The sequence below is a fragment of the Eleutherodactylus coqui genome, chromosome 1, assembly GCF_035609145.1.
Source record: "Eleutherodactylus coqui strain aEleCoq1 chromosome 1, aEleCoq1.hap1, whole genome shotgun sequence".
Lineage (NCBI taxonomy): Eukaryota > Metazoa > Chordata > Amphibia > Anura > Eleutherodactylidae > Eleutherodactylus > Eleutherodactylus coqui.
Window position 1 is genome coordinate 194,745,177 of NC_089837.1, and position 25,680 is coordinate 194,770,856.

At 45.4% G+C, this 25,680-nt stretch overlaps 1 protein-coding gene across 1 annotated transcript in view; it reads left to right on the plus strand.

Annotated features, from left to right (window-relative positions):
- The window catches only part of NT5E (5'-nucleotidase ecto), a 61,252-nt gene that overhangs the window by 31,490 nt on the left and 4,082 nt on the right, over positions 1-25,680 (plus strand). The window contains exons 5-7 of the mRNA XM_066590551.1: positions 7,797-7,951; positions 10,558-10,666; positions 23,924-24,073. Coding sequence (XP_066446648.1) covers positions 7,797-7,951; positions 10,558-10,666; positions 23,924-24,073 — 414 coding nt within the window. The remainder of the gene's footprint in view (positions 1-7,796; positions 7,952-10,557; positions 10,667-23,923; positions 24,074-25,680) is intronic.

A 25,680-nucleotide genomic window follows, 5' to 3' on the forward strand; every position in this document is an offset into this window, starting at 1 on the left:
TGCTGTACAGAGGCAATGAGAAATATAATCCTGTGCCACCGCCATCAGGAGCTGCACACGTGGGCATAGCAATGGGGAACCTATGTGCCACACACTATTCATTCTGTCAAGGTGTCTGCATGCCCCAGTCAGACCGCGGTTTTTTATAAATAGTCACAGGCAGGTACAACTCCGCAATGGGAATTCCGTGTGCACCCACAGCATGGGTGGCTTCCTGGAACCCACTGGCGGTACATAAATGTATCCCATTGCAGTGCCCATCACAGCTGAGGTAACGTCCGATTAAATGCAGGTGGTCTTCGGCCCACACTGCATGCCCCAGTCAGACTGGGGTTCTTTAGAAGTGTACACATTGAGTTAAAACTCCGTGTGGACCGACAGCATGGGTGGGTGCCAGGAAGCCACCGGCGGTACATAAATATATCCCATTGCATTGCCCATCACAGCTGATGTAACGTCAGCTTTAATGCAGGTGGGCAAAAAATTAATTGGATTACACTGTAGGCGAGGGCCCCAAAAAATTGGTGTACCAACAGTACCAATGTACCTCAGAAAAATTGCCCATGCCCAACTAAGAGGGCAGGTGAAACCCATTAATCGCTTTGGTTAATGTGGCTTAATTGGTAACTAGGCCTGGAGGCAGCCCAGTTAAAATAAAAATTGGTTCAGGTGAAAGTTTCAACGCTTTAATGAGCATTGAAACGTATAAAAATTGTTTAGAAAAATTATATGACTGAGCCTTGTGGGCCTAAGAAAAATTGCCCGTTCGGCGTGATTACGTGAGGTTTCAGGAGGAGGAGCATGAATAGAATACACAGATTGATGAAGCAAAAAGGTCCCCGTTTTTGATGGGGATAGAGAACAATGCTTCCATCCGCGGGTGCAGCCTACGTATTGCTTAGGTATCGCTGCTGTCCGCTGGTGGAGAAGTCTGGGGAAATCCAGGCTTTGTTCATCTTGATGAGTGTAAGCCTGTCGGCACTGTCGGTTGACAGGCGGGTACGCTTATCCGTGATGATTCCCCCAGCCGCACTAAACACCCTCTCTGACAAGACGCTAGCCGCAGGACAAGCAAGCACCTCCAGGGCATACAGCGCAAGTTCAGGCCACGTGTCCAGCTTCGACACCCAGTAGTTGTAGGGGGCAGAGGCGTCACCGAGGACGGTCGTGCGATCGGCTACGTACTCCCTCACCATCCATTTACAGTGCTCCCGCCAACTCAGCCTTGACTGGGGAGCGATGACACAGTCTTGCTGGGGAGCCATAAAGCTGGCAAAGGCCTTGGAGAATGTTCCCCTGCCTGTGCTGTACATGCTGCCTGATCTCTGCGCCTCCCCTGCTACCTGGCCCTCGGAACTGCACCTTCTGCCACTAGCGCTGTCGGATGGGAATGTTACCATCAGTTTCTCCGCCAGGGTCCTGTGGTATAGCATCACTTTCGAACCCCTTTCCTCTTCGGGTATGAGAGTGGAAAGGTTCTCCTTATACCGTGGGTCGAGCAGTGTGTACACCCAGTAATCCATAGTGGCCAGAATGCGTGTAACGCGAGGGTCTCGAGAAAGGCATCCTAACATGAAGTCAGCCATGTGTGCCAGGGTACCTGTACGCAACACATGGCTGTCCTCACTAGGAAGATCACTTTCAGTATCCTCCTCCGGCCATACACACTGAAAGGATGACAGGCAAGCAGCATGGGTACCCTCAGCAGTGGGCCAAGCTGTCTCTTCCCCCTCCTCCTCATGCTCCTCCCCCTCCTCCTCAACGCGCTGAGATATAGACTATCCAGCGACATACTGTCTTCCCCCGCCTCCGTTTCCAAGCGCAAAGCGTCTGCCTTTATGCTTTGCAGGGAACTTCTCAAGAGGCATAGCAGAGGAATGGTGACGCTAATGATTGCAGCATCGCCGCTCACCATCTGGGTAGACTCCTCAAAGTTTCCAAGGACCTGGCAGATGGCTGCCAACCAGGCCCACTCTTCTGTAAAGAATTGAGGAGGCTGACTCCCACTACGCCGCCCATGTTGGAGTTGGTATTCCACTATAGCTCTACGCTGCTCATAGAGTCTGGCCAACATGTGGACCGTAGAGTTCCACCGTGTGGGCACGTCGCACAGCAGTCGGTGCACTGGCAGATTAAACCGAAGTTGCAGGGTGCGCAGGGTGGCAGCGTCCGTCTTGGACTTGTGGAAATGTGCACTGACCCGGCGCACCTTTCCGAGCAGGTATGACAAGTGTGGGTAGCTTTTCAGAAAGCGCTGAACCACCAAATTAAAGACATGGGCCAGGCATGGCACGTGCGTAAGGCTGCCGAGCTGCAGAGCCGCCACCAGGTTACGGCCGTTGTCACACATGACCATGCCTGGTTGGAGGCTCAGCGGCGAAAGCCAGCGGTCGGTCTGCTCTATCAGACCCTGCAGCAGTTCGTGGGCCGTGTGCCTCTTCTCTCCTAAGCTGAGTAGTTTCAGCACGGCCTGCTGACGCTTGCCCACCGCTGTGCTGCCACGCCGCGCGACACCGACTGCTGGCGACGTGCTGCTGCTGCTGACACATCTTGACTGCGAGACAGAGGTTGCGTTGGAGGAGGAGGAGGAGGAGGGTGGTTTAGTGGAGGAAGCATACACCGCCGCAGATACCAGCACCGAGCTGGGGCCCGCAATTCTGGGGGTGGGTAGGACGTGAGCCGCCGCCGCCATCATGCTTTTGAAAGCCTCCGTTTCCACAAGCCTCTACGGCAGCATCTCCAGGCTGATTAATTTGGCTATGTGCACGTTTAACGCTTGAGCGTGCGGGTGCGTGGCGGCGTACTTGCGCTTGCGCTCAAACAGTTGCGCTAGCGACGTCTGGACGCTGCGCTGAGAGACATTGCTGGATGGGGCCGAGGACAGCGGAGGTGAGGGTGTGGGTGCAGGCCGGTAGGCACTCGTGCCTGTGTCCTCAGAGGGGGGTTGGATCTCAGTGGCAGGTTGGGGCACAGGGGGAGAGGCAGTGGTGCAAACCGGAGGTGGTGAACGGCCTTCGTCCCACCTTGTGGGGTGCTTGGCCATCATATGCCTGCGCATGCTGGTGGTGGTGGCTCCCCAGCTGATCTTGGCGCGACAAAGGTTGCACACCACTGTTTGTCGGTCGTCAGGCGTCTCTGTGAAAAACTGCCACACCTTAGAGCACCTTGGCCTCTGCAGGGTGGCATTGCGCGAGGGGGCGCTTTGGGAAACAGTTGGTGGATTATTCGGTCTGGCCCTGCCTCTACCCTTGGCCACCGCACTGGCTCGGCCTGTGCCCACACCCTGACTTGGGCCTCCGCGTCCTCGTCCACGTCCTCTAGGCCTACCCCTACCCCTCAGCATGCTGTATTACCAGTAGTGCAGAAACAGAACGCTGTAATTAAATGTGCCGCTTATTGGCCTGTGGTTGGAGGCTGACTTCGCTTACAGAACGCACAGCAGAGACAGGAAAGAATTTTGCGCAAGCCTGCTGTAACACTTAGCTGGCTGCGTATGAATTAGGACAACTACCCCCAGCAGAGACCCAGTACACTTGTGGACAGGAATACAGCGGTGATGTAAGAGGCAACACAGAGGCAGGAAAGAATTTTGCGCAAGCCTGCTGTAACACTTAGCTGGCTGCGTATGAATTAGGACAACTTCCCCCAGCAGAGACCCAGTACACTTGTGGACAGAAATACAGCGGTGATGTAAGAGGCAACACAGAGGCAGGAAAGAATTTTGCGCAAGCCTGCTGTAACACTTAGCTGGCTGCGTATGAATTAGGACAACTACCCCCAGCAGAGACCCAGTACACTTGTGGACAGGAATACAGCGGTGATGTAAGAGGCAACACAGAGGCAGGAAAGAATTTTGCGCAAGCCTGCTGTAACACTTAGCTGGCTGCGTATGAATTAGGACAACTACCCCCAGCAGAGACCCAGTACACTGAGGACGGTCACAGGCAGCCCAAATAGATTTTTTTTCCCAAATGTTTTTGGAAAGGCCCACTGCCCATATACACTAAATATGTCTTCTGTCCCTGCCTCACCACTACTGGCCCTGGACAATGTAAAATTACTGCAGGACGCAATGCTCTGCACGGCCGATATACAAAAAAAAACAAAATGTGCAACACTTCAAAAAGCAGCCTCCATACTACTGCACACGGTTAGATGTGGCCCTAAGAAGGACCGTTGGGGTTCTTGAAGCCTACAATAACTCCAACGCTCTCCCTATAGCAGCTCCGGCACCAACAGCACTGTCCCTGATCTCTGTCAGAATGCATCGGTGGCGAGCCGCGGGAGGGGCTGATTTATATACTCGGGTGACACCTGATCTCGCCAGCCACTCACTGCAGGGGGTGGTATAGGGCTTGAACGTCGCAGGGGGAAGTTGTAATGCCTTCCCTGTCTTTCTATTGGCCAGAAAAGCGTGCTAACGTCTCAGAGATGAAAGTGAAAGTAACTCGAACATCGCGTGGTACTCGTTACGAGTAACGAGCATCTCGAACACGCTAATACTCGAACGAGTATCAAGCTCGGACGAGTACGTTCGCTCATCTCTATACTTTACTAATCTGTGAATTACCATATCCTGGAACTTCTGTATATGCAATTTGGCCCACGCAGTGAACGTAAGAGGAGCTCTATTAGCTCCCATATCACTATCTATCTATCTATGGCCCCCTGCACACGGGCGGAAATTCTGCGGCGGGATTTCCCGTGGAATTTCCGCCGCTGGAAGCCTGCATAGGATTGCGTTAACAAACGCAATCCTATGCAGACTGCCGTGGCATGTCCTATTTCTGTGCGAGCCCCGCACAGAAACATCACTCACCCGGCGCCAGCTCCGGTCTGCGCATGCATCGGCTGCCCAGCATCCGGCACATGAAAGAGCCAGAGCTGCGGGGCGCCGGTGAGTACGCGCTGGTCCCTGCAGGTGCTCGGGTCGGGTCCCGCGGCGAGAATCCTCGCTGCCGGATCCGACCCGCCCGTCTGTAGGCGGCCTAAGCCTATCTATCCATCTATGTCTATCTATCTATCTATTCATCTCATTATCTATCTATCTTTATGTTTATGTATCTATGTCTATCTATCTATGTTTACCTAGCTATCTATCTATTGTTCACTATGAGTCAGGCTCGGCTCTCTGGCTTAGCCATCTTGTCAATTGAAAACGAAGTAGCGATAGGAATTGATTTTGATGATGCGATCTCAAATTTGGAGAGAAGAAAGTCAGGAGACAGAGGTTTTAAGTGTTTATGCCCACAATGTTAAATAAATAAACCAGAAATATCTTATTTGTGCTTCTGTTAATAATTTCAGAATTGGGCAGGAGGTAGGGGGTTGGTGACAAAAAAAATGGCTACACCGGGTACCACCTGACCTTGCTACACCACTGACTGCAACTACTTGTTTGCTGCTTTCATTGTCTACCTATTTGGATATGGAGTTAATAGACTACTTCTAGCAGAACTTCTGCAACAGCACAGTATTAACTTATGGTATGTGGTTCCTTTCCCTGCCTGAATACTTTAACATTTGTCACTGATCATCACAGTGTAAACCAAATGTGTCAGTACTCAGTCCTGTGCATTTGTTGTTTTGCAGAGAACATAAAAACACTTTAAATACTCACACGGGCGTATTTGGCAAGCATATTACATGCCTCGCCGAATCAATAAATATACTTGCCAGAGCTCCAAAAGCACTAATGTTTACGTATATATACATATATAGTATATCTACATTTGCTTTACAGCACCTAAATCATGTTGCCAAACACTGGCCAGATAATAATTATATAGTGTCTAAACTAATACTTCTATATAGTGCGCAAATAGCAGCAAAATAATAAGAGCCCAAATAATACACCTATATAGTGCCCATATAATAGTTCTAGCCTGTATAATGATACTGCATGTAGTGCTCCTATATTACTGTCATAAACCACTTTTATTGTGTTATCAGTAGTGCTTAAATTAACGTGATCACCTGTCTATATAGTTTTTGTATGGCCTATGAGAAAACGTATCCTGTTGCTATGTATCAAAATTCTGAGAAATGTTTTTACCTTCATATTCATGGTTTCATTGCCAAATGGATATTGCACATTAATGTCTGTATGTGCAAGTAACCTGGTTAAATAAATATCAGCTTAAACAGGAAATGAAAATGGTGCCAGTTCTAACAGAATGTTAAATAAGTATGCCAAGATTTTAAGTTGTTGGACAAATTTTAGGTTAGATGAGAAGGAACCCTGCATATGATCCATTGATGGTGAAAGGAGGAGGAGGTTGTTCAATGGATGTGGCTCAGCTGGGATTCTAGGTTGAAATCTGACCAAGATTTGGAAAAACTACAGGCAGATGTTATCTTCACTCAGATTTGAACCTAGGATTCCACCAGCACTACAAAGCAACAGTGCTAACCTCTGAGCCACCACATTTCTTTTCCTTCTCCCAAGAAAAAGAAGAAGCACAAATAGAACATACAAACTCCATGCAGGTTTTGTCCTTGGTCAGATTTGAACCAGCACTGCAAGGCAACCCTGCTAACCACTGAACCACCATGCTTCCTCTAATTTCTTCCTCCTCTTCCTCAAGAAGTAGCACAAAGAGAGCATACAAACGCCATGCAGATGTTGTCCTAGGTTAAAGTGGAACATAGGGCCCCAGCACTGCAAGGCAATAGTGCTAAGCCACCATGCTTATTCTACTTTCTTTCTATTTATTCTTCCGCTTGCGCCATCTTCCTCCTCTAGAGAAGGAGGAGAAGGAAAGGAAAAAAATATTGAGGAGGAGGAGGAGAAGGAAAAGTAGAAGGAGAATAAGAAGGAAAATATCTTCTCCTTCTATTGGTCCTTCTTTTCATTTTCTTTCTTTTTCTATCCTTTTTCTCATTTTCTCATTTTCTACTCCTCTTCCTCCTCCTGCAGTTGAAGAATCAGGAGGATAAGGAAGAAGCTTGGTGGCTCACTGCTCAGTGGTTAGCACTGTTGCTTTGCAGTGTCGGGTATCTTGGTTCAACTTTGACCAAGGACAGCATCTACATCGAGTTTGTATGTGCTCTCTCAGTGCTGCTTCTTGTCCTTCTCAAGAATAGAAATGAGGAGGAAGAAGGAGAAGGAGAAGAAAATAAGAGAAAGTATGGTGGTTTAATGGGTAGCACTGTTGCTTTGCAGCACTGGCTGTTAAGTTCAAATCTGACCAAGGACAACATCTGCATAAAGTTTGTATGTTCTCCCTGTGTTTCTTGTTCTTCTCTGGAGTAGGAAGAAAGCAGAGGAAATATGGTGGTTAGTAGTGTTTGTATGTTCTCTTTGTGTTTCTTCTTATTGTTCCCCTCTGGAGAAGGTATTAGCACTGTTGCCTTACAGTGCTGGAGTCAAATCTGAGGGAGGACAACACTAGTATGGAGTTTGAATGCTCTCTTTGTATTTCCTGTTCTCCTCATGAGAAGGAAAAAGTGTGGTGCCTCAGAGGTTAACTTAGGACTGTTGCCTTACTGACAACAACATCTGTATGGAGTTTTTCAAAGTCCATGCAGTTGTTGTCCTTGGCCAGATTTGAACCCAGGACCCCAGCAGTGCCAACCATTAAGCCAAATCCATTGAACAACCATCACTGTGTTCAGTACTAGTTTTAGGTACTTCAGGTTTGGCAAAAGTGAACCTCCTGAAGTTCTGGTTCTCATCGAACTTAAATTTTAGTGAAGTTTCGCTCCCAAATTTGGGTCCTAATGGTTCTCTTCATCCATCTCTTAAAATAAAACCCTGCATATACTTTAACATCTTTATATATCTCTTTTTTTAGATTCAACGCTTTTATTGGAAGTTAACAAATGGAGGGAACAATTAAATAACTTCTCTGCTCAAGTGATTGGAAAAACCTTAGTGTTTTTAAATGGCTCTTCTCTGGAGTGTCGATTTCGAGAGTGCAACTTGGGAAATCTAGTATGCGATGCTATGGTAGGAGCCTGTAATAAACTGACACGTTTATTTCTTTGTTCGCCTCAGCTTATAAGCATTTCAGAATTTTAAATGAAAGGCCAAAGATAAAATCCAGTGTAAAAATAGTGCTGGCCTGAAAGCGGCCTCAGGGTGGTATAAATACACCACAAACTAATCCACCTGTCTTGTATGTGTAGTTTAACCCCTTAATGAAGCAGACCTTTTTTTTCCTCACCCCCTTTAAAAAAATCATAACTCTTTTATTTATCTATCGACGTAGCTGCGTGAGGGCTTGTTTTTTGCAGGATGAGTTGTATTTTTCACTGGTGCTATTTAAAGTACCATATAATGTACTGAAAAACTTTTAAAAATTCTAAGTGGAGTAAAATGAAAAAAAAACGACATTCCGCAATTTTTCAGTGCGTCTTGTTTCTACGGCGCACAAACTTCAACAAAAACTACATGATAGCTTTATTCTATGGGTCGTCACGATTACAACGATACCAAACTTGTATAGTTTTTTTTTTACTATACTACCCTTTTTTTTTTAGCCTTTTTTTACTATACTACCCCATTTAATTTTTTTTCAATTATTTTCTGTGGTCATCTTGTGCGCGCAATAACGTTTTTATTTTTCGGTCGACGTAGTTAAGCAAGAGCTCATTTTTTGCGTGATGTCCTGTAGTTTCCGGTAGTACCAATATATGACTCTTTGATCACTTTTTATTACGTTTTTTCTGGGAGACAGCGTAACTGAAAAAGTGCATTTCTGGCGTTCTTTATTTTTATTTTCCAACGACATTCACCATGCAGGGTAAATAATATGCTACTTTAATAGATCAGACTTTTACAGATGCGGCGATACCACATATGTATTTTTCTTTTATGATTTAGATTTTTTTATTACAGATATGGCGAAGGGGTGATTTTACCTTTGTTACAATCCCTTTTTTTTTTTAAGCCCCCCTGGGGGACTACAACGTGTGATGCTTTGATTGCTCCTGCAGTATGATGTAATGCTATAGCATTACGTCATACTGCAATTTGACAGGTAGTCTATCAAGCCACCCCACGGGGACGGCTTGATAGGCAGTCTGCTAAGGCAGCCCTGGGGCCTTTCAGAAGGCCCCCAGGTGCCATGACACCTGCACAGCTCCCCCGATCTCATCGCGGGGGGGGGAAGCTGTGTGGGACCCCGAAAATCCAGGGGATTTAAATGCCGCTGTCAGAATTGATAGCGGCATTTAAAGGGTTAATAGCCATGCTCAGTTGATTGCAGTTATTGCCCGCAGGTGTCAGCTGTAATAAACAGCTGACGCCCACGCTGTATGAAGAGAGGTCGCCCCGCGACCTCTCTTCATACATACCCTGACGCTCCAGGACGTAAATGTACGTCCTGGAGTGGGAAGGGGTTAAAGCAGATTCAAGTGCAGATTTGCCTCAGAAAAGATGGACAAATGCTGCATTCATCTCTTTCCATTGCAAAGAGCAGAATTCATAGCATTTTAGCTGCAGATCCGTATCCGAATCCACATCAAAATTCATATTTTAAACTTGTAGATATTTTGGCGGATTTCTTTGTGGTTTATGTTTATAGTGTGAATGTACCCTAAGGCAGCCTGCACACGGGCGGATTTCAATTGCGGAATCCTCAATCGGCATCCGCGCAGACGATCCGCGGTAATAAACACCCAAAGGAAAACATGATCTTTCGCAGCTCCACGCACAGGTTTGAATTGCGGTTTTCGCAAGCAGAAATGAAATTGCAGCATGCTCCATTTTGCGCGGATTCCCCGCAGACGGGCTCAATTGATCTCTATGGAAGTGTTCAATCTGCAATGCATCCACAATTACATTGCAGATGCATTGCAGATTTTAAGGCAGGTACTTCTCAGGTTGCTTGGAGACCAAACAGGGAGGTGGGGAAAGGCTCCCCATTTTTTTCACGCGCAGACAATCCGCTGTGCATCCGCGTACATCTGCGCAGAAAAACTGATGAATCCGTGATCACATGCAAACATTTTAAATTCATTTCTGCGTTGAATTGCAGGTCTTTCACTGTGGAAATCTGCTCGCGGAATCTGTCCTTGCCATGTGCAGGCAGCATAAGGCCAAATACACACGGATGGGTCGGATTCCAGCCAGTGACACCTGCGTACTTGTCCGGATCTGTTTTGTGGATGTGCTGGTCAGCACATGTGCAGTACAGATGACACCGCGCCGTCGCTAGGTGATGATGCGGATAACAAGGCCCATCCGCAGTGACAGCTGCAGATGAGCCACGAAGCAGATGGCTTCCATTGATGTCAATGTAAGCCAACCACCACACAGAATCTGCCCCGAAATAGAAAATACTGTGATTTTCCCTCTGCGAGCGGAAAAATACAACTGATTTCCTCTCATGAACAGGGAAAAGTGACTTTCTATAGCATGTCTATGGGAAGTATTTGCTGCGGAATCTGGAGGTGGACGCCTACTTCGGATTCCACAGTACAAATACACCCATGTGCATTGGGCTTTAAGGAGAGCTGACTTTCTGGCATCTAAAGACTTCAATCTACAAAATCTATTACTTATTGTCCTACCTAATATTATGTTCAATGTTCTTGTTTTCTTTCATTTAGATATATAACAATATTCGGAATCCTGATGAAATAAGATGGAACCATGTTTCTCTCTGCATTATAAATGGTGGTGGAATAAGAGCATCAATTGATGAGAAATCCAGTAATGGTATGTGTAAAGAATGACTCTAACCTGTCCTTGCAATGTGTTCAATGCATTAATGGCATGTAGTAAATACATCTAAAAAGTCTACATACCCCCCTGGCATCGCATCTGGGAAATTCTGATCCTCTTGCGCAAGTTTCATGCGCAATAATGTGGTTGCATAAGTGTGAAACCCTCTTATATTTGGGGATGTGGTTGTGCTTAGAATTAGCCAATCACATGTAAACTGATGTTAAATAGTAGTCAGCACTCCGCTGCCATTATTTACAGGGATTCTGATTTCCCCATATAAAGTTCAGCTCTTCTAGTAGGATTTTCCTGACATTTTCTTAGTTGCATTTTTCAGCAAAAGCCGTGGTCCCTAAAGAGCTTACAACTAGAGATGAGCGAGCATACTCGCTAAGGACAATTACTCGATCGAGCATAGTCTTTAGCGAGTATCTCCCCGCTTGGCAGAGAAGGTTCGGGTGTCGGCGCGGGTGAGAGGTGAGTTGCGGCGGTGAGCAGGAGGGAGCGGGGGAGAGAGAGATCTTCCCTCCGTTCCTCCCCGCTCTCCCCCACTGCTCCCCGCCTGCCGCCGGCAGCCGAATCTTTGCTCCCGAGCGGGCAGGTACTAGTTAAGGGCAATGCTCGATCGAGCAATTGCCCTTAGCGAGTATGCTTGCTCATCTCTACTTACAACACATCAAGGGGATCTGATTGTTGAAAGGGATCAGTCAGGAGAAGGGGACCAAAACATTTCTGTAGCATTGCACATATACCATGGACAATTTGGGACACAAAACCTTCAGGCCTCTGGTAAAAAGCTGAAGATGAAGAGGGATTTCACCTTTCAGGACAACGACCTAAAGCATACCCCCAAATCAAGAAAAGAATGGCTTCACCAGAAGAAAATCAAAGTTTTGAAATGGCCTAGCCAGAGCCCAGACATGAATCCCATTAAAGATCTGTGCACAGGCTATAAGAGGGCGCTACACATGAGATGCCTTTGCACTCTGACAGTTTTGCAGCACTATTGCAAGCAAGGGTGGGCAAGGATTGCCAAGTCAAGATGTGCCATGCTGATAGACACCTACCCAAGAAGACTGAACGCTGTCATAAAGTCAAAGGGTACATCAACAAAGTATTAATTTTAGGATGTGCATATATTTACGCAACACACTATTTTCGGGGGCGTTTGGTTTGTGTTTTCTGGGGGGTTTTTTTCATCCTACAAGATTTCAGTTTGTTTTTCAATGGAATTGTACAGATAACGGGTCACATTGAAGGTGGAAATAAATCTGAAATTCACGTTTGCCAAGAACATGGCATTTTAACAGGGGCGTGGGGACTTTTTCTATCCATGTATAGTATGCTACCAGAAATATTTTATAAATAAGAAAACACTTATTTCTATGGAAAAGATTACTATAAGGCAGGAATGACTGCTTTCTTCAGCATCTACTAGCCTGTGTGCAGATGCTGAAGTGTAACTTTCTGTTCCCCATGTGGTTCACATGGCACTATGTACATTTAGCTAGCACACTGAGCATTTGTTTCTTAACATTGCTGTACAGCAGTGAACAAAGAAACTGTTGTTCGAATGCATCACATTTATATTCTTCATAAAGAAAAGTGTCAATTTTCTACTTGGCTGCACTCGTGTTGGCACTGGTAATACAGTAATGCAACCTAACAAGTAACCTAATAAAAGTTGTATATGAAGTTGTAAATGGCCACTTTATTAATGGCACCCATCTAATAGCTTGTTGGACCTCCTTCGCCATTTAGAACTTCAGTAATTCATAATGCCAGGTGTCCGAGGACCCAAGGTGTTCCAAAAAAACATTCCCCACACCATCCTCCACCAGCCTGAACTGTCGACACCCGAAGGAAGGATTCAATGATTCATGCTGCTTATGCCAAATGCTGATCCTCTCCATCAATGTGGTGCAACAAAAATCTGGATTCATCTGATTAGATTATGTTTGTTTACTGCTTGATGATCCAATTTTAGTGTTCTTTTGCCCACTGGAGTCTTGCCTTTCTGTTTCAACAGTCCATCTGTTGTACATAGCCCATCCATGCTAAGAAATGATGATTTGTGCATTAAGATTAGAGATGAGCGAACGTACTCGTTACGAGTACATACGCACCCGAGCACCGCCATTTTCGAGTACAGCAGTACTCGCGCGTAAAGATTCGGGGGGTGCCGTGGCGGCACGGGGGGTAGCAGTGGGGAGTGGGGGGGAGAGGGAGAGAGAGAGGGCTCCCCCCTGTTCCCCGCTGCTACCCCCCGCACCGCCGCGCCTCTCCCTGCCCCCCGGCGCCCCCCGAATCTTTACGCCCGAGTACTGAAGTACTCGAAAATGGCGGTACTCGGGTGCGTAAGTACTCGTTACGAGTACGTTCGCTCATCTCTAATTAAGATACATTATTTGGAGCACCAGCATTGTATTTGGCTGCAATTTGCTTGATTGTGCAAGGCCTTTTTAAGACAATGATTCCAGACATCTTCCTAGGACCTTTTGTCAACAAGTTGCTTACATCCACAGGACACCCTTGTGCTTGATGTTTTATCTCCATCATACCAATCTCGATATACTCTCAACACCGTTGTAAAAGAATACCCCACACAGATGTCAGACTTCGAAATACTGGTCGCACTCATTTAGCACCAATAACCATGCCTTTCTTTAAGTCACTTGGATCGCTCAATTTTCCCATTGTAATGTGGACTCTCACTGAAACTGGCTCATGGAAAAGTTGGGGGTCACGTGTCAAATTTCCATACAGGGAAGCTCTATTCATGAAAGGGCAAGTGTCTGTAATAAAGTGGCCCTTCAGTGGACTCTATGTATCATTACTACTCTGGGTGTTCAGGCAATTTGCTATACAGAGTGCTATTAGCCTATATGCTGGGTTAGGTAAAAGTGGAATGGAGATTGTAAAGTGCACTGATGACCTGTATGTCTTCCATGGTAGGGTGCATCTAATTTGCAGAATCAGGCTTGCAGTGTAAAGGCCCTTTTACACAGAACAATAATTGTTCAGATTATAGTGCGGATCTGAACGTAATTATTTACTGTAAACGCTACCAGCGACTGAACGAACGATGATAATATGTTCACTTTTCGTTTATCGTTCGCTTTAGGCAGGCATAAGAATAAAACAACGAACGGCCTGTATAAACAGGCAGTCAATAATGTATGAGCATCTACCTCCTTACTGTGAGTGGAGGCAGGCGGATGGAAGCAATCTCTGTCCCCCTCCATTCCCTGAGCAATCATGTGAAAGCACAGCACCTGACAATCATCCTGTGTAAAAGGACTGTAAGGCTAATTCCACATGGGCGATCGCAATTTTGCTGTGAGAAAATCGCTTCAAAATTGCGTCTTCTACGATTTGTGAGCGTCAGCGATGCTTTTTTTTGAGAATAATCTCACATCGCTGCCACCCACAATAAAATTGCGCAATTTTTTATCTCAAATATCAATGGGACTTTCTAATGTTAAAATCTCACCACAACACATGTTTATTGTGTTGCGATGCAACAAAATGCAGGCTCTATAGGGATACATGGGAGATAAAAAAAAAATCACGTATCACAGAAAGACGGGCATGCTGCAATTTTTTTTTTATCTCTCAACAATGCAAACATCGCTGATGGGAAGGAAACCGTTGTAAATCATTGGTTTCCTAAACTGCTTTTTTACTGACGATCACATCAGGCGAAAATCTTGCGTTTGTGAATCCACCTTATGGCTGGGTTCCCACAGGACGGAAATCCCGAGGAAATCCCACGGCATGGCCGCACCGAAGAGCCGCAGGATTTCCGCAGGAGCGCCGCAGCTTCAAAACCCGCAGCAACCACAGGTTTTGGAGCAGTTCAGTGGCCGCCGGCATTCCGTTGCAGCTTCCACTCCCCATAAAGAGGACTGAGGCTGCAACAGAGAAAAAAAAAAGAATTGACATGCTGCAGATGTCAATTCCGCGCCACATCGTTGGTTCCGCCCGGCTTTGCCGTGACAGATTGGCCGCCCTGTGTGGACGAGATTTTTTTGCAAAATCTCGTCCACTTGATTGCCTTATCCCGAGATTAGGAGCCGCGGGCGGATTTGCCACACGGGAATTCCGCATTGAATTTCCACAGCAAATCCGTCCCGTGTGAAACCAGCCTTAGGGCTCTTTCACACAAGCATCGTTTTGACGCTGAGAAAGCACGTCAAAAAATGGCATTTAAAAGAACCCATTGTTTACTATTGTTTCTTTCATATGAATGCTTTTTTGACGCGCTGAAAAACTTGTGCGTCAAAAAAAGCGGAATAGGCGCGTTTTTTTGATGTTGATATTTCACTCCATCAAAAGAAAGGACATGTCCTATCCTTTGACGGCAAAATGACATCCCGTAGGAGTCTATTGTGAGCTGACCAGCAAAGGGAGGGGGAGCGACATACTCGTGAATAGTGGCCTTGCTGTTTTAGTGATCCCCTGCCACGTTTGACAAACATTGTTTTCAATAGGGAAACCTCGCATTGCATTACATTGCACCGCATGCACCTAGCATGTGGAGCGATGTTGCCACCGTCTCCATTGAAAACACTGGGAGATGCGAGGGCACGCCCAAAGAATAGCGCGTGCCATGATTTGTTTCCCGCACCACATTGCCCCTGTATATGACACCATTCAAAAGAATGGGGGTCATATTTGCACAAGAATTGTGCGTCACACAACACACAAATCTTGCACAATTTTCTCGGCTGTGTGAAAACTGCCTTAAGCTAGAGGCAAATGAATGTATCCATATTGACTTGAATGGGCAAGTCTCTTCCACAAATTGCATCAGACTAGTGCATGCCGTAAGTGTTTTCTCGCAATCAACATTAAATTTAAAAAAAAACTTCCACATTGACTAATATGAGGCTGTGTGCTGTCTGAGTCTAGTCTGTTGCTTAATTGGACAGCACACAGCCTGGAATAAATGGTAGTGTGTCAGAGGCCATACTGAAGTGCGAAGAAAAAGACAAAAACACACAGACTGCATACAGATGATATATTTGGGCATCCACATGTGCAGCATGAAAAACATTTGTTTGCAGATGCAAGTGGATGAGTTTTTATACTCTGGTGTGCCTCTAGTCTATGGCTAAAGGTACTCAAGTGTGTATTCTGTCTGTGTGCTATTTGAGTAAGAATGGACTAGACTTGGACAGCACACGGACCCATTGTAGTCAATGCCGCAAGGCACACATCAGTTTATCTTTTTTATAAGCACACGGATCAGAAGAAAATACTTGCCGCCGGCACTATTCTGATCCAATTTGCGGACAAGACTCGCCAATTCAAGTCACTGATGATGCAAAAAAAAACCTAACAGCAGTTGGATGCAGTCTATGTTTTTCTCTTTAATATCAGTCCATTGCTCAGGTCCCATTCACACGTGTGCCCACAGTTCTGGTCTTTTTTTCATTGTTCGGCTCCATCCTCAGAGCCAAGCAACGAAAACACCAGAACTGCCGAATCCAGATCATTCTGGACCTGAATGGCACCAAATGTGCCCCATCGACTAAAATGGGGCCTTCCCTGCTTCTAGCATTCCAACTGGCATTTTTCCAGATGAAATAGTACAATTTGCTGTGCTAGTTCATCCAAGATTTACAGCTCGTTCTGCGCCAGAGGCTCCAATGTGAATGGGCCTAAGAAATGCAGAAAAAAAGAGCTAAGGCTTTTTCAGGGTTTTTTTGTGGAAGTGAGAAAACAAATGACATATTGAAGTAAAAAAGACACACGGACTACATATGGAAAATATATGGAACTACACACGTCCTAACACTGATAAGTTTTCATACGCTTTTGTACCACTAACCTAAAGCATGATAGGTGAGTCTGGCTGGTCCTTGAGCCTCCAATGAGACAGGTTCTGGTCTGTACATATAGCAGTAGTGCACAAAACTAAATGGGAGATGTGACAAAGTTAAATGCACAATGCATTGTATGGCCGTGCAGCTTATACAGGTGGAACCAATGGAAGCACTGGGCTACACCCTACGCTGTGCAGCCAAAAACACATCCCAAAACCACAGTAATCTGACATAAAATCACATGTAGGCTTGTACGCTACCACTAAGTGTATGGGCCCCCTAAATACCCGTAATCTATCATTTAGTATTTTTTTACATTTATTGTGTAAATCCGCCCTCCCCATCCCCCTTCATGAAGAGCGTGCAGGGGCATACATTACATAGAATATATACAAGTACTTTCCTTGTCTGAAGTTGATGCTTTCAGACTTTGTTTTGACTGCACTGTAATGAAACCTTTTCAGACATTGCTCGCTATTTTTATTTACGCCTACGTACGGATGACCACTTCACTACCCAGACACATCCTTTGGTAAGCAAACCAACACTGAAGTCATAGGTCATAGAATTTTCCAACTCAAGACTTTAGAACATCAGAGGTATGAAAACTAGCGCAGAATAAAAGTAACACTGTCATCCTTCAGTTTTCAAATAGTGATTTGATTTGTACTTTTACCAGCACTAGTTTTATACAAGGGAGATTTTATTTTTATGTCAAATAGTAGTAAAGCATGTTTTGCATATAATTAGCATGGAAAGATATATACTCAGACATGCTGCCAAGACTGGAAGCTTGCATTAAGGGCTCAGTCAGACGGGTGTTTTAACATGCAAATTAATGTGCGCTAAAACACAGGCCCCAAAAAAATTGTGTCACTGAAGCAGGCATCACGTAGAAAAAACGCACATGGCCACATTTTTGCGCACATATAGTGTGCTGCCCGCTATCCCCTGCTGCGGCTGTGACAGTTGCAGCAGGGGATTCCTTGGATGTGAAACCCCTGGATGCTGTCACATCCAGGGGTTTCACCTTTGGTCACCTTTAAAATCCCCGCCTGCTGAAAACACTTCAGAGCAGTGCAGGGAGAAGACCTGGCTGGATGCGCATGAGCCCTGGCCGCTGCAGAGAGGTGAGTATATATATATATATATATAATTTTTTTTTACACAGTTTAGGGATGATTTTCAGGGAAAGGCTTATATTTAAAGCCCTTCCCCGAAAATCACTGCACGGCTTGAATTCAATAGGAGAACATTGCGCTCCTCTGCCACAGCTGTGACAGCTGTGCCAGAGGATCGCGATCTTCACTGTATGTTGTCAATGGGGTCGGTGCTGCTGCCGCCGGTCTCATTGAGCCCAAGGTGAAACCACTGTATGCGACAGCATACAGGAGTTTCACATCCAAAAAAGATGGATTCCACAGTTATCTGCGTTTTAAAATCTGCTGCTCTATATTTACCGTTGCGCATTTTTGTGCGCAGGTAAATATTGGGCATATGACCACCATTGAAAAGAATTGGTTCTATTAAGATGCGGATCGCAAACGCAGGTAACATACGCACATAAAAATGCCATCTGACTGAGGCCTAAGTTGAAACAGTGACAACTACAATGCACCCATACCGTAGTAGTGACAGTCATACACTAACTTGAAAAAAATCCATCCCCTAGAAGGAGTTGTCAGAATCGAATTAAACTCACCCTGTGTGATTATAATGTTGATATAAGTAAGTGATTATAATATCAGAGGAAAAGGGGAATTAATTGCAGAAAACTGACCCCTTGTAGGGAGGCTCTAGTACCCTGTTGGGCCACCTCTAGCTTGGATACAGGATGCGCTATGGGTGGGTATGGAGGCATGCAGGTTCCGTATGGTATCCTGCCGCATATTGGTCTACATTAGCTGTAATTGAGCCTCTAGATCCTGCAAACTCATAGGCTGTCGAAGCTGGTGACTGAGATGGTGCCATACATGTTCTATTGGTGATAAATCTGGCAACGAGGCAGTGTGACAATGTTGTGGAGACATTCCTGTGACTGCCATGCTTTGTCCAGCCAAGCATTATCCTGCTGGAAAATGAGAGGTAATATATGTGGCTACAGGATGTCCTGAACATATATCGCTGAACTGTCTTGTTTCTCATACTAGTACTATGGATTAACAACTGTCGTTTGCAATGCCCCCTCAGACAATGGCAGCAGCAGTGGGGACAGTGTGCTACTCCACAGCAAAGGCAGGATTGAGTTGTGTGACCCTAGGTCTCCAGACGAGAACATGGCTATTGTCAGTGCTCAAACTAAACCTTGGTTTGTCACTGAAGACAACCCAGGTCCACTCTGTAGCAGTCCAGTTTTGTTGGTCTTATCTTTTTTCGCAAGCTCTCACATACTTTTGGCAGACTTGATGTAGGTTTTCTCAAAACGTAGCCGCACTTGGATGTTTTTCATTCTTAGAAAAGGCCTCCGTCTTGTTACCCTACCCACAGCCCAGACATATGAAGAATAAAGCAGATGGTTGTTACATGCACTACACAACCAGTGCTTGCCAGATATTCCTGCAGCTCCTTTAATGTTGTTGTAAGCAGCTCCTTTTGGGCCAATTTTCTTCTGATCGTTTCATCAATTTTTGAGGGACATTCCATTTTTGGCAATGCCAGTGTTGTGCCAAATTTAATCCCATTCTTGATAATGTCTTCACTGTGTTCCATGGTATATGTAATGCCATGGAAATGTTTTGGTCCATTTCTCCTGACTGATACCGTCCAACTATCAGACCCCATTAATGTATTGTAAGCTCTTTACGGACCATGACTTTTACTAAGAAGTACAACTAAGAAAATGTCAGGAAATCCTACTAGAAGAGCTGAACTTTATATGGGGGAAATCTGTGTTTCTCAACTCCAGTCCTCAGGGACCACCAACAGGTCATGTTTTCAGGATTTCCTCAGTATTGCACAGGTGATGTAATTGTTGTCGGTGCCTCAGACATTGCCACAGGTGTTCTTACTATAGAATATCCTAAAAAAAAACATGACCTGTTGGGGTCCATGTGGACTGGATTTGGGAAACACTGGGGTAAATAACAATTCCTGTAAATAATGGCAGCTGTGTACTGGTAACTATTTAACATGAGATTAAATGTGACTGGCTAATTCTGAACACAACCATAACCCCAAATATAAGAGGGTGTTCACACTTATGCAACCACATTATTTTAGTTAGGTAGTTTTATTTTTCCACCCTAAAAGATTCCAGTTTGTGTTTCAATGGAATTATAGAGATAGTGGGACACACAGATGAATCAACAAAGATGAATCATTTCAGATTTATTTCCATCTTCATTTCTTAACATGACAAAAACCTTTAACAGAGGTGTGTAGACTTTTTATATCCACTGTATATACCCACCCCTTTCAGGATGAGTCATGCAGTGTAATTTATTAGGGTAGATTGAGTCGTACAATGTTCAAAGGTGAGAATAACATTTAAATAATCATTGGCAAGGAAATTAAAAACAGTAACGTGGAAAGTGGTCCAATAGCAATCCACTACCCTCATTACTTGAAATCAGCTGTGACCTGCCACCTCCAAATTCTGTAGGGAGAATAACGTAGGGAAAAAAGGAAAACAGAAGAAGAGGTGAGATAAGGTGAAGGCGCTCCGTCTCTTGATGTTGGGATGTGCCATTCCGAAATATGTACAATTTCTGGAAGAATACTTAGGCGTTAGATTAGTTCATCATCATTTTGGCAGGGAAACAGGAAACATGGTGGTTTACAGAACAAAAAGACCTTCAAGTCTGGGTTATTTGGAATCAAAAGGGGTTATATTTTAATTGATCCCTATATTCTGGATTTCTATTAGCTGTCAGCAAATGGGAACAGTCTTACTTACATTCAGAGGCTGAAAACTTGCACAGGCACACCAACTGTTAATAACAAAAATGGACCGCACTTCTCCATTTTCTATACTAATCTATCGCTGCTAAGAATAATTTCCATAAATGAACATGAGGTTCTTAGCATACAGTTTGACCCAGTGTTGTATAACCCTACGTACCATTTCACAGCAACCTCTTTAAGTGTGTCCCTACTCTATTGCATGCAATACTACATAGTGACTGCCACCACCATCATAAAACAGTACCTGTAGGCAGGACGCAGCAACCTGACAGTAATTCTGCCTCCAAGCAAAGCCACCTTGGCTCCGAATGACACCAAACTGTAGGCACTACACCACAGTAACAACAGCCACCATACAGCACTGCATCAAGTCAACTGATCACAAAAGCTCATTTCTGTCTGAAACCCATGTGGTCTTAAACAGGGGACTGGAAACAAATAGGTAGTTTTTTTGCACTTGTGGTATAGAAAAATAGAAAGACTTTATGCTTTATTACTGAGAGTTTGCTAACCTCGTAATCACTCTAGAGACAATCAACAGCATAAATCTCTCTCCTGAGGGGTCTATCATACAGGTGGAATCTTACCGCATTCTGCACCTGTTTTCCACACCAAAATCCACACGTCTCCATGCACATTTTGATGCAGAATTAAAAGGACTTAAATTAGCCTGGAAATTCTGCATTAAAATCCACAATTAGATTTTTGGGGCGTTTGAGCGGAATGTGGAGTGAGGGCGGTTTCAGGCGAATGTGATTTCCTCCCATTATGCGACGGTGATAATAACGTCCGCATAATGGGATAAAACGAAGGCACTGATTTCAATGGATTTTAGTGGTTTCAATTTCACTATTGGGATTCTCGCCCGTTAGGGCGCCCACCCACTGGCGTTTTTTTTCCCTGCGAAATTCGCAGCATTTTTTTCTCTGCAGGGGTCTATGGGACTTGTAATGTTAAAATCGCGATCGCGCAAAATCGCAATTTACCGCGAAATCGCGATTTTGCGCGATCACGATTTTAACATTACAAGTCCCATAGACCCCTGCAGAGAAAAAAATGCTGCGAATTTCGCAGGGAAAAAAAACGCCAGTGGGTGGGCGCCCTTAATTGTACGGCTGAGAAAAGATAGGACATGCCCTTTCTAGCAGCACCTATCTTCCCGTGGCTTTTTTCAAACTCCTACACTTTTTGAGTTTGAAAAGTCGACAAAGAGGAAGAAATTCCCCTCGTTCAGATGCAACTATGCTCTTGGGGAGTGTAGTTGCGCCTACACTCGTCTGAAACGGCCCTAATGCTGTATTCTGCAGTGTGCATTCAGATGAATGGGAGAATTGCAACATTTCTGAAACAAATGTACAGGGGGCGTAGCTTAAGGCTCTTGGGCCCAGGTGCAAAAGTTTATCTTTGGGCCCCACAACTTCTCTTAACCCCTTAACGCAGAGGCATAACTTGAAGCTCCTGGGCCGCAATGCAAAACCTGTAACTGGGCCCTCAAGTATAATACTTTATTCATAGTACTGGGCTCCCTATATGGAGAAGAAAAGCCTTATGGGCCCCCTAAGGCTTCTGGACCTGGGTGCAACCGCATCCCCTATGGTTATGCCAGTGGTCATGTATGAACCTACCCTAAGGGCTCATGTCCACGGGCAAAATGTGATTTAAAATCCGCAGCGGATCTCCCGCGCGTGGATCCGCACCCCATAGGGATGCATTGACCACCCGCGGGTAGATAAATACCCGCGGATCGTCAATAAAAGGCATTTTAAAAAAAATGGAGCATGAAAAAATCTGGACCATGCTCCATTTTCGTGCGGGTCTCCCGCGGGGACGGCTCCCGCGGGCTTCTATTGAAGCCTATGGAAGCCGTCCGGATCCGCGGGAGACCAAAAATAGGAATTTAAAAGAATTACTCACCCGGAGCGGGCGCTGAAGGTCTTCTCTTCCTCACGGCCGCATCTCCCTTGCTTCGGCTCGGCGGATGTGCCCGGCGCATGCGCGCGGCACGTCGACGACGTGCCGGCGACGTGCCGCCGGCGTCAGGAATTCATCCGCCGGCCGAAAATGAAGATCCGGCCGTGAGGAAGAGCAGAGCTTCGCCGCCCGCTACGGAAAGGTAAATGCTTTTAAATTGCTATTTTCAGCGCTCATGTCCGCGGGGCAGGAGGGACCCGCTGCAGATTCTACATGTAGAATCTGCAGCGGATCTGATTTTCCCCGTGGACATGAGGCCTAAGGGCTCATGTCCACGGGCAAAATGTGATTTAAAATCCGCAGCGGATCTCCCGCGCGCGGATCCGCACCCCATAGGGATGCATTGACCACCCGCGGGTAGATAAATACCCGCGGATCGTCAATAAAAGGCATTTTAAAAAAAATGGAGCATGAAAAAATCTGGACCATGCTCCATTTTCGTGCGGGTCTCCCGCGGGGACGGCTCCCGCGGGCTTCTAGTGAAGCCTATGGAAGCCGTCCGGATCCGCGGGAGACCAAAAATAGGAATTTAAAAGAATTACTCACCCGGAGCGGGCGCTGAAGGTCTTCTCTTCCTCACGGCCGCATCTCCCTTGCTTCGGCTCGGCGGATGTGCCCGGCGCATGCGCGCGGCACGTCGACGACGTGCCGGCGACGTGCCGCCGGCGTCAGGAATTCATCCGCCGGCCGAAAATGAAGATCCGGCCGTGAGGAAGAGCAGAGCTTCGCCGCCCGCTACGGAAAGGTAAATGCTTTTAAATTGCTATTTTCAGCGCTCATGTCCGCGGGGCAGGAGGGACCCGCTGCAGATTCTACATGTAGAATCTGCAGCGGATCTGATTTTCCCCGTGGACATGAGGCCTAAGGGCTCATGTCCACGGGCAAAATGTGATTTAAAATCCGCAGCGGATCTCCCGCGCGCGGATCCGCACCCCATAGGGATGCATTGACCACCCGCGGGTAGATAAATACCCGCGGATCGTCAATAAAAGGCATTTAAAAAAAAATGGAGCATGAAAAAATCTGGACCATGCTCCATTTTCATGCGGGTCTCCCGCGGGGTCGGCTCCCGCGGGCTTCTATTGAAGCCTATGGAAGCCGTCCGGATCCGCGGGAGACCTAAAATAGGAATTTAAAGCATTTACTCACCTGCAGCGGACCGCGAAGCTCTTCTCTTCCTCACGGCCGCATCTCCCTTGCTTCGGCTCGGCGGATGTGCCCGGCGCATGCGCGCGGCACGTCGACGACGTGCCGGCTATGTGCCGCCGGCGTAAGGAATTCATCCGCCGGCCGAAAAAGAAGATCCGGCCGTGAGGAAGAGCAAAGCTTCGCCGACCGCTACGGATAGGTAAATGCTTTTAAATTCTTATTTTTAGCGCTCATGTCCGCGGGGCAGGAGGGACCCGCTGCAGATTCTACATGTAGAATCCGTAGCGGACCCGATTTTCCCCGTGGACATGAGGCCTTAATGTTGTATGTTATCTTGTGCAGTTTTCTGACATACTTCTTGAAATACTAATCCTTACAATATGTTATCTGTTTATAGGAAGCATAACTGTTGAAGACTTATTATCTGTGCTACCTTTCGGGGGCACTTTTGATCTTATTGAAATTAAAGGATCAACGCTCAAAAAAGCATTTGAGCACAGCGTGCATCGTTATGGGGCTAGTACTGGAGAGTTTTTGCAAGTTGGTGGTATGTTGAATTCCTCATTTCCTATATAATTGAATACAAAGCTCCCATTTCTACTTTACATTAAAAAAAACTAGAATTATTTCTTATTATTCCAGTGAACTGAAACAAATATTTGATCAACTTTATAAATAGTCTTCATTGAGAAAATTTCACTGGATTGTGTATGCAGTTCCAATGCAAACCTATGTCCTAGAGTGGGGTGGGGACCTGAAAAAGTAGTATACTCTCAAAAAGTTAACAAGCTTTAAAATGTGTACTATAGGTACACTCCATACACTGGGAAATCTTCAAAAACATTGACTGGGTGAGTCTACAGATTTAATAATATGCCTGTGTGTGCCAAAAGTTTATGGTGTTACTGCAGTCGAAAGCCGCTGATTACGCTTTTCAGTACAGTAACGGCATGCTCTTTTGTCATACATGGGTCCATGTAAGGCTGTAGACTTGCCAAGTAAATATGTATCTCTGAAAAATTAAATTGCATTGTTTTTTATCAGTCAATGAACAATGTCTCCAGCTGCATGGCAAACATCTGTATTCAGCATGAGATTTTACAACATATACCCTGAATGTGCAATTGCGCATACTTTAAAAAAGGTAACCATAAGGGCTCTTACCCACTTGCGTTTTATTAACTTGAATATCAATGGGACTTTCTAATGTTACAGACGCATCGCACAAAAATCACAAAGCACAAACTTCCGATGCGTTTTTAACATTAGAAAGTCCCATTGACATTCGCGTTAAAAAAACGCAATGCATAAGAGCCCTAAGTGTTTCATGTGAACTTTTCTCAACAAGGCTGTTTGGCATGGCTTGATATTTGTAGAAATGTAATAAGTTATATGTGCTGTCATTTACGAAAAATGTGTGAAAGTTCAAAAAAGTAAGACACACATGGAAACATTAACAGGATTAGAACCTCACACAATACAAGTATGTTTCTCTTGGCACTTGATAACTTTTTTCCCACTTAGGCTGCTTTTTGTTTTTACAAATTCAGGGAACAATAGAGTTTTGCACAGATTTAGTTGATCTCTCTACGGAGATACTAAGATTCATAAAAATAATGTGGTGAGAAGTCAATGTCATCATCTCTACTTTTGCAGCGCACATGTGCATTATGTAACTCTATAGGTTCAAGGATAAGGGCTTGTTCACACAGGCCATTTTCACTTCCGGGTCATGTGTGTGTTTGCAACTGACTGCACATGGGCAGCACACTGGCCCACTTCAGTTAATGGGGCTGTGCAGACGATAGTCCATGTAAAACATTGCTGCATGTCCTATTCTGTGCCGAGTTCTTTGACATCAGTCATTCATTCAAGTTAATGAGTGTGCAGAAAACTGGAGTACATGGATGACAATTCTATGTGCTCCATTTTCACACATCATTGTGCATGACAAAAAACCTGTGACACATGGAAGTAAAAAAATGACACACCCAACACATACAGGTGCAAAACATGGATTAAAATTGGTCACTTTTTCACTAACCAAAATCGAACCCGCTTGTATGAATAAGGCCTTATACCTGTTGCATACAACCGTATAGAGACTCATCAATGTTGCATGTGAGAAAAAAAACTGAGTGCAATTCCATATGC